The sequence below is a fragment of the Chrysochloris asiatica genome, unplaced genomic scaffold (assembly GCF_000296735.1).
Source record: "Chrysochloris asiatica unplaced genomic scaffold, ChrAsi1.0 scaffold00163, whole genome shotgun sequence".
Classification (NCBI taxonomy): domain Eukaryota; kingdom Metazoa; phylum Chordata; class Mammalia; order Afrosoricida; family Chrysochloridae; genus Chrysochloris; species Chrysochloris asiatica.
In genome coordinates this window covers 202,338-216,337 of record NW_006408681.1, presented here as the reverse complement: position 1 = coordinate 216,337, position 14,000 = coordinate 202,338, and the positions used below count along the sequence as shown (strand labels likewise).

The 14,000-nt window shown below is 38.1% G+C and overlaps 1 protein-coding gene across 1 annotated transcript in view; it reads left to right on the top strand.

Annotated features, from left to right (window-relative positions):
* HEPHL1 (hephaestin-like 1) overlaps positions 1–14,000 on the top strand; it is a 109,148-nt gene that overhangs the window by 47,351 nt on the left and 47,797 nt on the right. The window contains exons 3-6 of the mRNA XM_006871198.1: positions 4,101–4,313; positions 5,491–5,670; positions 10,039–10,293; positions 12,036–12,204. Of these exons, the coding sequence (XP_006871260.1) occupies positions 4,101–4,313; positions 5,491–5,670; positions 10,039–10,293; positions 12,036–12,204 (817 nt within the window). The remainder of the gene's footprint in view (positions 1–4,100; positions 4,314–5,490; positions 5,671–10,038; positions 10,294–12,035; positions 12,205–14,000) is intronic.

Genomic DNA, 14,000 nt, shown 5'->3' with positions numbered 1-14,000 from the left:
GATCAGCTCCAGACCTACAGAACCCCCAGATCCACTAGACCAGCATTAGTCTAACAGAAACCCTCATAACCAGCAATCCTACTCCCAGCTGACCTCGGTTCTTAACAGACAGTGAAACCAGCTCTATCAAAGGACTACACAAATGACTTCTGGATTGAGTGCCCTGAACACATATAATACCTAGGTCTATAATAACTTCATCTAGGGCCAGGAACTCAGCTGTCACACCCCTTCTGCACCAACTCATGAGCTCCTTGGTTTTCAGGAGTACCCCACAGCTTTCTCATCTCTGGGTCCTACAGTTATACTGTTTTTGCTTTGTTTTGTTTGGGGGTTTTCTTTTTGTTTTTGTTTGTTTATTCTTTCTTCTTCTTCTCTTTCCATTCCCTTGAGTTTTATCTTTTCTATCTCTGCTTTTATTTTGCCTTCTTTCCTTCAGTTTCTAATTACTAATTACTTCTTTTCTTTCCTTTTGATCTTTCTGTACTACTCACTCTCTCTTTTCATCTTCCCTCTCCTTGGTTTTTCTAAGTTTTTTTAAATTTTAATTTCTTCCTTTTATTTTCTCTTATTTCCCCCTATAATGGCTCCATTTTCCTGTACCTTGTTTTTCTTTTTATTTGTTACATTCCTTTTTCTGGTTACTGCCCATTTTTTATTTCTTTTATACCTTCTATTATTTTCTATTTTCATTATTAGTTGCTTGTTTTTTTTTAAATTCTGTTTTGTTTTCTTATGTGTTAGTGTGTATGTGTCAGGGTATGTTTCTCCTCTTTCCCACCCAACAGGAGATAGTAACCATGCACATCAGCCCTGTCACAACTGTAGCCTCTGAAGCTTCATTCAATGGACAAGAACCAATACCAACTCCTCCTATACTACCTGATCAATGACAGACAGTAGCCAACACCAGCCAAATCCAACCTAAAGGGAGATGCACGGATAGCAAATGGAAAACGGTATACATGTTTCCACTCTCCACAGAGGACAGTTAGTGAGAGCCTAAGAACATATCATCAATTAAATAAAAATATGACAACACCACAGTGTTCTAGAGACAACAGACAATTTTAGCTCACATGAAGAAATAAGAGAGAATGGCTCAAACAAATGGCCAAGATGCAGATCCAGAAAACGTTTCTGAGGAAGAAAAGGTAATGGAGCTAACAAAAAAGAATGATATTTAGATAACTTCAAAGGATTGACAGAAAGATTAAGGAATTCAAGCAGAATACAGGAAAAAAACTTTAGAAGAATTCCAGAAAACACTACAAGAACAAATTGACAACTAAATGCAAATTTTGAAACAATACAAAACCTGCAATTAGTCATTCAGAAGATTAATATTAAGATTTCAAAAATGGACATTACATGGAAATGGCAAAGGAGTAGATTCAAAGCAATGGAAACCTTAATTAGTAAGTTTGAAGATGAATCTCTCAATACTAGTATGCTAGAAGAACAATCAGAAAACAAGGATGAAAAAAATCTGAAGAAGTCCTAACATGAAAAGGAATAACTTTTTAGTTATTGAAATTCCAGAACAGGAAAAGAAATATAAAGCACAGAGAAAATTGTTAAAAAGGTAAGAAAATAAGCATACAAGAAATGAAACAAACCCCAAGTAGGACATATCCCAAAAGAAAATCAAGACATATCATAATCAAGCTTTCAAAAACCGAAGACAAGGAAAGAACCTGAGAGTAGCTTGGCAAAATGACAAGTTACCTATCAAGGAGAACTAATAAGACAAGTTCTGATTTCTCAGCAACAAACAAGCAGGCCAGAAGGCAATGGGATGGCATATACAAAACTCTGAAAGAAAACAATTGCCCCAAGAATCATTTACTCAGCAAAACTATCCCTCAAATATGAGAGCAAAATTAGAACATTTCCAGGTAAACAGAAATTAAAGGAATTGATAATAAACAGACTAATTTTACAAAAAATACTAAAGGTGTTCTTTGGACTGAAAACCAACAGTAGCAGGTGGCAATAATGAAATTAAAATACATGACAACACCACCCAGAACTCAGTACAGATATTGTTATTGTTGTTAAGTGTTGTCGAGTTGGTTCTGATTCATAGCGACCCATTATGGGGTTTCCCAGGAGCAGCTGGTGTATTTGAACTAATGACCGTGTGGTTTGCAGTCCAATGCTGATCTTACAATGCCACACCAGGAATCCAATATTGATATAGAAGTATTTAAAGTTAAACAAACTACAGGACTGAAATTAGAATACCAGAGGTATCAATTTATAATGAAGTCAACTACAAAGCAAAGAGAGGGAATAAAGTAGATATCGAACTTCCAAATGATGAGGAAGTCAAGTAGATTTCAAGATAAAACAGTGTTTTAGAAAGGAGGGCAAATTAATAAATTATAGGGTTACATCAAAGTAAATCAATACACTTTCCCATAAAAATAATAAAGTTGAAAATCAGAAAGATTTAGTAAACATTAAAACTACAGAAATGAAAATGAAAAGAAAACCCACAAATAAAATTTTCAGCACAAAAATTATGTTGAAAAAAATCCAAACAAACCAGCAGAGCCACAAAAAAACACACAGTAAAATGACAGCAATCGGTTCATACCTATCAATAATAATACTGAATGTAAATAGTTTAAATGCACCAGTCAAAAGGCAGAGAGTAGCATCATGGATAAGATAAAAAACTGGATCCTTTAATATGCTGTCTACAAGAGGCACATTTTACAAAGCCCACTACAGCACTATTCACAATAGCAAAAAGATGGAGGCAGCCTAAATGCCTACCAACAGAAGAATGGTACATAAACACAATGGACTATTATGCATTGTTGAGCATTAACAATGAATCTGTAAAAGTCACAACATGGATGAACCTGGAGGACATTATGCTGAGTGAATTAGTCAATCACAAAAGGACAAATATTGTATGAGATCACTGTTGTAAAAAGTTAAGAAAAGGTTTTAAAAGAAACATTTTATGTTAAATTCAGGGTGGGGAGGAAAAAATGTTCATTGACTATTGGGTAGACACATGTTAACATGGTGACGTTGTTGGACGTTGTTGTTATGTGCTGTGGAGTCAGTTCCGACTCATAGTGACCCTGTACAGGGTTTCTGAGGCTGTAAATCTTTCTCCCGTGGAACAGCTAGTAGTTTCAAACTGCTGACCCTGAGGTTTGCAGCCCAATTCGTAACCACTACGCTACCAAAGCTCCTTAACATGGTGATGAGGCAGGCACTATACAAGTGGGAGGTTGACAGAGGAAAGATGAAGGTAGTGGGAGACACAGGAAAGAATGCAAGAACTGATGTGAATACAATTAAATACTGTTAACAGATGGTACATGAAGGGGATTGCAATCATTGTAATAAAGCAAAGGATGTGGTTAATTGAATATAAAACTGATGACCTGTGCTGTAAACCTTCACTCAATTCATAATAAAAAGTAAAAAAAAAAAAAAAAGAGAGAGAGACAGAGAAAGCGATAAAAGGAGAGAGACTTGAGCAGAGAAAGAAGGGCTGACTACCACCAAGGTAGAAGAGCTGGTGGAGTGCAGTGTGTTCTTTGATCCTGAGGTCCCTGCACTGTGAAGCTCCCAGGTCTGGGGAAAGATTGCTGTTAAGATGTATGGAGATCTCTAAGGAATACTAGACACAGATGCTGCAAGGAAACAAGGATCTTTCCCCAGGACCCAAAAAGAGGAAACCTTCCCCAAGAGCTGGCACTCTGAATTTGGACTTCTAGTCTCATAAACTAGAGAATGAAGTTTCTGGTTGTTAAAACCATCCACTTGTGGTATTTCTGCTATAGCAGTTCTGGATAACTAAGAGAGTTGCCATGAGCTAGAATGGACCCAAAGGCAACTGGTTTTGGTTTTGTGCAGGGCACGCCATATACATTGCCTCATCAAGTCCTCACCATCCTGTAGGATGGATATCAACATTCCAGTTAGAAAACCAAATTGATAAGAATGTCACTAACTTGTCTGAAATCTCATAGTAAATGAATTTTAATTTCATTACGTTTGATTCTAAAGCTCCTAACTTTCCACTACTGCTTGTGTGTGATCTCTGTGTTTTAACTATATTTTCTTAATAGGAGCTCTGTACCCAGATGGAACATCTGGAAAGAACAAGGATGATGACATGGTTCCTCCTGGTAAAAACTACACCTACGTCTGGCCGGTGAGGGAGGAATATGCACCTGCTCCAGCAGATGCCAACTGTCTGACTTGGGTGTACCACTCACACATTGACGCCCCTAAGGATATTTGCTCTGGGCTAATTGGTCCACTGCTGGTGTGTAAGGAAGGTAAGAAGGCCCTTCACCTCCAGGGACCTGTTCTCAGGTAACTTTCTGGTGTGATGTATTGTGTATAAGATTCTGCTCTTGTTTTACCTCTCTCCTTTTGCTATATACCTTTTCTTGTAAACATTCTTGAAAAGTAGGGAAATTATTCCAACAAGGAAGCTCAATCTAACACCATTGGGAGAGGCAGTAATCAAGATTTCATAAGAGCCATGGCAGAATTCTGAAACTTGTGTATTTACAGGGAAATTCCACACCGACACCACACATAGTCAATGCAAAATTTTGTCAATTTTTTAGACTAAATGGTGTTCTTGCTTTGTTATTTCACCCAAAACAATCAGCTTGGTTTTGATTCTCTGTTAATTGATTTATTATGTGTGTGCTCTGCCAATTATGTCTGTCTCCTTGATAAAGCACTGGACTGTTTTAACCACATGGTCAGCAGTTCAAACTCACCGGACGCACATTGGAAAGCCTATACAGGGTTAGTATGTGTTGCAACTGAATTGATGGCACTTAACAACAACAAACTTTAGGAATAGACAGGTTTCCAAATCTGTGATTTGGGAGATTTGTTTTATTTTTCTCTTTCAAATTTTATCATCTCTATTAAAGCCCTTGCCAGGTTTTGTATTCTGAAAAAATAAGTTGCTATTAAAGTTGACTCTGAGTCATGGTGGCCCTGTGTGTGTCCGAATAGAACTGTGTGTGTCAGTATAGAACTGTGTGTGTCAGAATAGAACTGTGTGTGTCAGAATAGAACTGTGTGTGTCAGTATAGAACTGTGTGTGTCAGAATAGAACTGTGTGTGTCAGAATAGAACTGTGTGTGTCAGTATAGAACTCTGTGTGTCAGAATAGAACTGTGTGTGTCAGTATAGAACTGTGTCAGTATAGAACTCTGTGTGTCAGAATAGAACTGTGCTTCATTTGGTTTTTGGTGGGTGGTATTTTAGAAATAAATCTCCAGGTCTTTCTTCCAATGCCCATCTGAGTAGACTTGAGCTTTTAATCATTCAGTGTTAATTGTTTGCAGCATCCAGCCAGGCCACATCACCCTTCTGTAGGTTTTTGACAAGCTGCAAACTTACCTGATACCATTGGCTGGATGTAAAATCTCATCTTGATTTAGTTCATCTTGAACTTTTGCCTCTACTTTTTTTGAATGTGCCTGCTAGGTGTCCTTCATAAATATTCAGGAACAAGGACTGATGTGGACCGAGAGTTCGTCATAATGTTTACTTTGGTGGATGAGAACCAGAGCTGGTACCTCAATGAAAATATCAGACACTTCTGTAGTCACCCCGATTCTGTTGACAAAGAAGATGCTGTTTTCCAGAGGAGCAACAAAATGCATGGTGAGTGTCTCCCACATTTCAACAAATACACGCCTAGTACTTTTTAGTGTACCTGAAACTACAGCGATGCAAAAAAAAAAAAGAAAGAAAGGAAAAACCCTACAGAAATGTTAAACCAGCTTTCCAAGATTGACAAGAATAATTAGAAAATGGTGATACACGTTAAAGCCTGAAACAATATGATAAGGGACAAGGCAATAAAACACTGTTAAATTGGGCAAAGTTGTGACACGGAAAATGGAGGAATTAATTTTATAATCAGGAAAAAATCAGGATGTATGAGGAACCCAGTGGATAGGTGAGTGTAGATTGCCAGAAAGGGGAAAGAGAACCAAATCATCATCATATAAGAATCCTAGAAGAGCAGAATGGTGCCTGGCTACCGTTACTGAATGCTTTGATCAAAGGTTCTATAGAAGAATCCTGATCAAAAGGAAATGGAGATATAGAAAAGAATTTCAAATTCTCAGTGAATATATATTTTCTTGATGCTGGCTGAACCCTGAAGACTGTTTCCCTAAGATCATCTCTAAACTTTAAACCTTAAATCAAAACTGAAGTCTTCTTTGAACAACAACAACAGATAGCTTATTTTAATTAGTAAATAACATCTGCTTGGAGCACCGGTGCTTTTTTTTTAAAAAAAAAAAAAAGGATCTGTATAAGATCAAATTGACAATTGGAATTTGAAAGGTTGGATAGGAAGCTTAGGAGACAGTGAGTTTAAGATGATCAGTGATAGAATAATGTGAAAAACAAGCTAGTACAACTTGAATCATATAAATAATGTTACTGAATTGCACCTGGAGAAATTATTGAAATGGTGTGTCTTAGACTTTTTTTTTTTTTATGTTCACTAAAATAATTTTTAAAGAAAATCTCATGTTTTGTAACTTCTAGCTTTATCTGGTAACTGTTTTCTGAGTGACTGGTAAATGTCAAGAACTATGCTATGTATGGAGTTTAAAGATGTAGTTGTGAATTTGTTCGATTTCCTAGGCATTCTTTAAGTCAACAAAGACACTAGATTTATGCAAAGTAATGGATTTCTGAAATTATCCAGTCAGCTGAGACAGAACACATTCATCCCAGTTGGAGGGAACAGTGACTTAATGCAGAATTTTATGGTGTGGAAATTATTTAGTGGTCTTGTTCCACTTTATTTCCTAGAGCGTTCTAGTGAACATATAGGGAATCTTCCACATAAACCCCCCATTTCCTTAATTGACAAATCTCCTCCATCTTTTGCTTGTCTGTCTCAGAATCATCCTAATGAAGGCAGTTTCATTATAGTCATAAAATCATAAGAGAGAGGGAAGGAGCTGAAGATCATTCTACCTCCCTCATTTTACAGATGAAGAAACTGAAGTTAAGACACCATCAATAACTTGCCTAAGGTCAAAGTAATAATTAGTGCCAGTAGCAAGGCATAGTACACTGACTACTTCCGTTGTATCACATGCCCTCTCTTTTTCCTCTAGTGATATTTCAGCAGCCTTGTGTGTAGTGGTGCTGGGAGATATTTTAGAAGGGGAGGAAGTAAAGAAAGGAGGAAAACTAGAGGGGAGAGAATCAGGAATATAAATGAAGCATGGAGTAAAATTTAAGTCATTTCTGTGACCATTTAAACTGTAAGCCTGTTCTTTATAAAAAATGAGTTCTGATCTGAAATATTGCTGAAAATTGTGACAGTTTAAGGATAAGATGAGCACTGGACTGCTAACCAAAGCTTGGCAGTTCAAACTTACCAGCTGCTCTCAGAAACCCTATTCAGGTTTGCTATGAGTTGGAACCAACTTAATGGCACACAATAGTAGCAACCACAATGCTTAGATAAACACAGAATTCTTCTTACTCTCTTTTAAGTGAAAATGTCCAACAGAAAGGGATGGATTACATAATATGCTGTTGTTCTGAGGTACACTTGATTGCAACTCATCCCCATATGACAGCGTACAACTATCCCATAGAAATTTCTACGCTGTGGCGCTGTGGGTTAATGTGCCAGATTGCAAAGCCATTTGAACTGCAAGGTTGGTGGTTCAAGCTCACCAGCTGCTCCTCAGAACCCTATACAGGGTCACTATGGGTCAGGATCAACTCGACGGCATTTAACAACTATCGGGGACTGGCCTCGACATAGGGGTTCGGTTCACGAGGTGGAGATACCTGACGGCGATAGAGATAGCAAAAGAGACACAGAGACGCAAAGAGAGAGACAAAGAGGCACTCCGAAACCAGAGTGAATGCTGGACTGGCATCAGGCAGATCATGCGTTGCAAACATCTCAGCCATGAAGGCCGTAATATCCTGCATAGTAAACATCTTAGCTAAATAGGCAGTATGGTTGCAAGGCTGGACTGTGCCCCTTGCATGCTGTAATGCACGCCTTGCCAGTCGTAATGCACCTGGATTCGTTCTGCGCCTTCCTTTTATTTAGGGGAGGTACTTTACACAAAGCTAGGAGGGGCTAAGACAAGGTACAGCTGTCAATCTTACTTTTCCAGACATTAAGGCAACTTTACATCATACTTCGCAGGTTCGAATCTCACCACGGCAACTTGGTTTCTCAAGTTTAATTAACATACCTTTTAGCACCTAGCCTCAAATGGAGGGAGGAAAGGGAGGATTGAGAGGATTCCTATTGTGTCTTTTTCTGAAGAACCTGCCCAGCCCAGGTTCTTCAGGAAAAGAGGCACCTGGGTGAATAGGCAGCACCTGGAAACACTTTAGGGAGGGCATTCCTATTGTCCTTGGAACAGACCAGGGAGCCACCCAATTTACCTTGAATGAATTCTCTGAGGGGAAAACTTTGCCTGTTTGGAATTTTACAGTCTTGGCTTTTAGGAAAATATTACATTTATCTGTGTATATCAAGGGCTTCATTTCTGCAATTAATAAAACATAACTGGACACAAAGTGAAAAATAATTTGTTATTAACTGCCAGCTGGCTAGATCTGTTATACTCGGGTCTATAGGTAGGGCCTCGAACCTCTGACCAGGCCTTCACGGTCTGCAACAAACAACAATAACAATATTTATAGGAACAAACAGATCACCAGATCTTTTATCCCACAGATATATGTTGAATGGGTTTGAACTGCCAACCTTTGGAGCAGCAATCTAGTCCTCAACAATTGTCAGGCTCTTTCAAGTAAATATCACCACCCACTGCTGGTGAGTTAATTCCGACTCCAACCATAAAGGACAGAGTAGAGCTGCTCCATAGTGTTTCTGAGGCTGTAAATATTTACATATGTAGACTGCCTCATCTTTCTCCTGTAGAGAGGCTGATGGGTTTGAACTGCTGACCTTTCAGTTAGTAACCAGCCCATTGTGCTGCCAAGGAAATATCAAGGAAATATAGGTTACATTAAGAACAAAACAAAGCAGAACAAAACAAAATAAAAACAGCAGTCTCTATACAGAAGTAGGTATTTGAAAACAATCAATCCTTCCAACTAACAAAGACCTAACAAGTACAGAAAAAAAACACAACAACAATAACTTAAAAAAACTGGTCTATAGAAGGTGTTCAATCAATGCATAATTTATTGATTAATGTATCTAAAGTTATAGAAATGTGTTAGAATCGATTGTACTGTCTGTGTAATTATTGTTTTAGTAAAATCACTTTTTAACTCAGTTTTGAATTTAAGAAATGAGATTATGACTTTTTCAGATGCCAAATCAAGTTCTTACTTGCATTTTCTAATAGTCATTTGTTGTTGTTGTTAACTGCCGTCGAGTCGCTATGGGTCGGAACCAACTCAACGGCACTTCACAACAACAACAATGTTAGCAGGTAAAGAAATGCTCATAAAAACCTTATGTGACTTAGAGTCCTAGTCACACATATAAACTGTAAAAAAAACAAACAAACAAGAAATTAAGGATTTAACCTGTTTTTGTTCTATGGTTTTGTCACTTAAATTAGGAATCTATCATCTGCCAGTTTTTCTACTAGGTCCTGTAAAATGAGTAAAACAAGGTTTCTAGCCCCAAGGAACTTAGAACCCAGCCCAGGAAGGCAGATATGGAAATGAGGGATTACATCTAAATAATTGAGGCATGCTGGGAATTTGAGGCGCATGCTGTTTTCTCCTGGTCTCAGTGTTGAGTTCACACAGCAACTGGGGAGGTGGTTTATGCAGTGTGTGCTGATAGTCACTCTTACTGCTTTTCTCTTAAAAAGGCCAATACAGCATGCTCATTCCTTCCGGGGACAACATATTTTTAAAAGGAGCCATGCCTTTCTGCACAAATACCTTACAACCAATGATAAGAGCTGACTGTGTTTATTGTCAGTAATTCTGGTCCTGCTCACTTTGGGGGAGTCTCTTGCACAAATGTTTTTCTCTTTTCAGCCCTCAACGGATACCTCTTTGGAAACTTCCCAGAGCCTGAAATGTGTGTTGGTGAATCCGTGTCCTGGCACCTATTCGGAATGGGAAATGAGATAGACATCCATTCCATCTATTTTTATGGCAATACCTTCATCAGCAGAGGGCACCGAACTGATGTTGTCAACCTGTTTCCAGCCACCTTCCTGACTGTAGAAATGATAGTTGAGAACCCTGGGAAATGGATGATTACTTGCCAAGTCAGTGATCACCTGCAAGGTAAAAGAGCAAATGTAGAGACACTTAGAATGTTGCCATTAAACTGCACAGTAGACAGTATAACAATTCATTGTTACATTCTTGGCTGGGGAGCATATTAAATGTATAGGAAAATGTAAAATGCTCATTTGCTTGGCATCTTGTCAAATGATATATATTGTTCATCTCTCCATGAAGAAAGCAGGGAAAGGTGATTGGAGGAAATTATAAGACCATCAAGGAACCTACAATCTAACAGTTAAATGCAAAATAAACCAAAATTGAGGCAGATTGAGATCAAGGCTCTTCTTTGGAGATGAGCGTCTTTAAGGAGCTGGCTCCTACTTGGAATCTTGAAATATCCAGTAGACATTAAGTAGATGAAGAAGGGAAGGGAAGCTTTCCAGATAGCAGAAATATGAACTGGGAAAAATAAAAGTTCTACTTGAGCAACCATAAATAGAATCATATATTTTTTAGCATTAGAAAGGACTTTGTAGATAATTTGGACCAATCCCTTATCCAGTTCTTGAATTTCCTTTTGAACATCTCTCTTAAGTAATTGTAGCATCTCATTTTATCTCCAAATTATTCAATTAGAAAGTTCTTCTTGGTCTTGGGATGAAATCCATTGGCCTATATGTACCTTTATTCATGGTCTATGGTTTTTGCTGTTGTTTGCTGCCATTGAGTTTGCCCCTGACTCATGGTAGATGCATGATAAACATCTATTGAATGAAATGCTTGTTGCATATCTTAATTATGGTTCCTTGGGACCAAGGTACTTTAGGTTCAACACTGGACTGCTAACCACAAGGTTGATGATTCAAAAACCCATATCAGACTCTCCTTAGAAATCCTATACAGGGTCATTATGAGTCAGAACTGACTTGAGAGGACTTAACAACAATAACAACAACATTTTAACTTCCTTGTTAAACATCAATTTAAAGATACTTTTGCATTTTTCTCTGAGCATTTCCTTAAGAAAAGTTTTAGATTTGGAATTCCTGAGTCAAAAAGTTTTACTTTTTTCCTGTTTTAAGCTTTGGATGTACATTGCCAAATTCTTTTTTAGAAATTGTTGCTCTTCTACCCACAGTGTGTGAGCATGCCCTTTCCCGATTCTTGGACCAGCACTGAGAATGATCAGTCTTTCTAATCTTTACCAACATAAGTGAAAAACAGTCACTTTAATTAAGATTAAACATTTTTATTGAACAATTGTATTTATTTTGCAAATAACCTATGTAAAAATATATTTTATTATGTTTAAGGTGAAGCATCAAATTAGGCTCCCTTTTAACAATTTTTATACAAATTGTTCCATGTCATGTGTAACAGTTTGCACAATGTAGCAGCTTCTCATTATTTCTGTTCGGGTTGTTCTGTCTTCACTCACTTATTTACCTTCTACTTCTTGCCTTATTATCTTTGTTTTTTGGGTAAATGTTGACCATTTGGTCTCATATACTTGATTTGTGAATAACCCATTTTTAAATGTTCCCTGCCCATTTCCTATTGAGAAATTTATCATTCCCCCTCTTTGTTTGTAAGAAGGATTTATATACTCATGTTAATCTCTGTCATATGTTACATATGTAATGCCTTCCTTGACATTTACCCTTTACTTTAACTTTGCTTAAGTTTTCTGTACAAAAGTTTTATATTTTCACAAAGTCAAATCTACCCATCCTTTCCTATATGATATCTTTCTTTATGATCATTTATAACTCGGCTTGTGGTTTTCCTGTGTTCTGCAGCTGGTATGCTGGGGCAATACAATGTTGGTACTTGCAAAGGTGTTGCTCCCCACCACAAAATGAAGGGCAAACAGAGACACTACTTCATTGCTGCTGAAAAAATTCTTTGGGATTATGGTCCTCAAGGCTACAATAAATTCAGTGGTCTTCCCCTCAATGCCTCTGGCAGGTAAGCAGTCTTCTCTTAGTTGTTTTAAAACTTCTTGTAAGAGATGCACCTGGTAGGCTTTTCGGTATAGCCTCATTTGTATCCTAGGCACTGCTCTGATGAGCACACACTGCATGCGTTGCCATAACTACCTCACTTGTTGTTGTTGTTGTTAAGTGCCATCAAGTCAGTTCCAACTCATAGCGACCCTGTATAGGGTTTCTGAGGAGCGGCTGGTGAATTTCAGCTGCCAACCTTGTGGTTCAAACTGACCTTGCAGTCCAGTGTATTATCCCACAGCACCAGAATTGATATTATATCAGGTCAGAAAATATGTATTGCCCAAAGTTGTTAGAGTATTTATTGCTTCATGACTTGCTGGCTAAATTAAAGGTCCATTAGTTAATGGATTCATTCATTCATTCACTAGTCTAACCTTATTTGAGCATCTATAATATGAAAACTATAGTCCCATGGGAAATGGAAGCTGAAAGAGACATTTGCATAAATGAAGTAGACACTCTGGAAGAGGGAGAAGGTAGAATTCCCTTGCAATGGAGATGAACTGGCCAAAGTAGGGAAGTCTTTTCTTTTTGTTAAAGGGCATCCTCGTATCTTTCTTTTGTGGGCATTTATATCTTGGCTTGTGATTTTCCTATGTTCTGTAGCTGGTATGCTGGGGCAATACCATCTTGGTACTCGCAAAAGTATTACCTCCCACCCCAAGACGAAGGGTCAACGGAGCCACTACTTTATTACTGCTGTAAAAATTCTTTGGAATTATGGTCATATGCTTAGTATACTCAGAATGTTCTTTACCTCCCTGTCTTATAAAATGCCATTTATCCTTTAAAGCCCTATCTTAATGTCACCTCTTAAATGAAACCTCTTCTGACCCCAACCAAAAAGCAAACTCTGTGTCAGAATTAACTCAAAGGCACTGGGTTTGATTTTGTTAGTCATAATTAATCATGATCGTCTCTACTTTCATCACGCATGACCACTGCTATGGAGCCGATTCTCACTCATGGTGACCGTATAGGACAGAATAGGACTGCATCTTAGAGTTTGCAAGACTGTGCATCTTTAGGGAAGCAGATGGTCTCATCTTTCTTCTGCAGAGTAGCTGGTGTGTTCAAACCGCCAAACTTTTGATGAGCAGCCTAACACTTAACCCACTGCACCACTAGGCTCCTTCCATAGCACAATAAAACCCACTGCTGTCAAGTTGATTCTGACTCAAAGCCACCATGTACTACGGAGTAAAACTGCTCAGTAGGGACTGAAATTTTTACAGGAATAGACAACCTCATCTTTCTCTTGTGGAGCATTGGTGGTTTTTAACTGCTGACTTTGTCATTAGCAGTCCAGCACTTAACCCACTGTACTACCAATACTCCTTTCCACAGCACATAGCGTTTGTCAAAATTGAACATAACTTTCACTGCATGGACGTGGACCCTTGTGACTTGTTATTAAGGAGCGCTAGGCAATGATGTCTGTGAATACATTTGAACTGTGTGGTGAAGGACTAAGAATTATCGCTCAGATCTTATAACCCTTTTTTTAATCCATGGAGGAAGGTTTTGAAATTCATATTGTGTTCAATGATTAGAAACTAGAAACCCTTTGTTTCTTTCATTGTGAACTTCATATATTCATTCATCCATTTTCCCCCCTTTTATTGTGTGATAGTTTACATGGGGGAACATTAGCTTTACACTCATTCTGTCATACATCGTTTCATTGCCATAGTTACCATTCCGTCCATGCATCATCACCCAACCAAAGGTTATACCCCGCAGGCCCCCACTCTC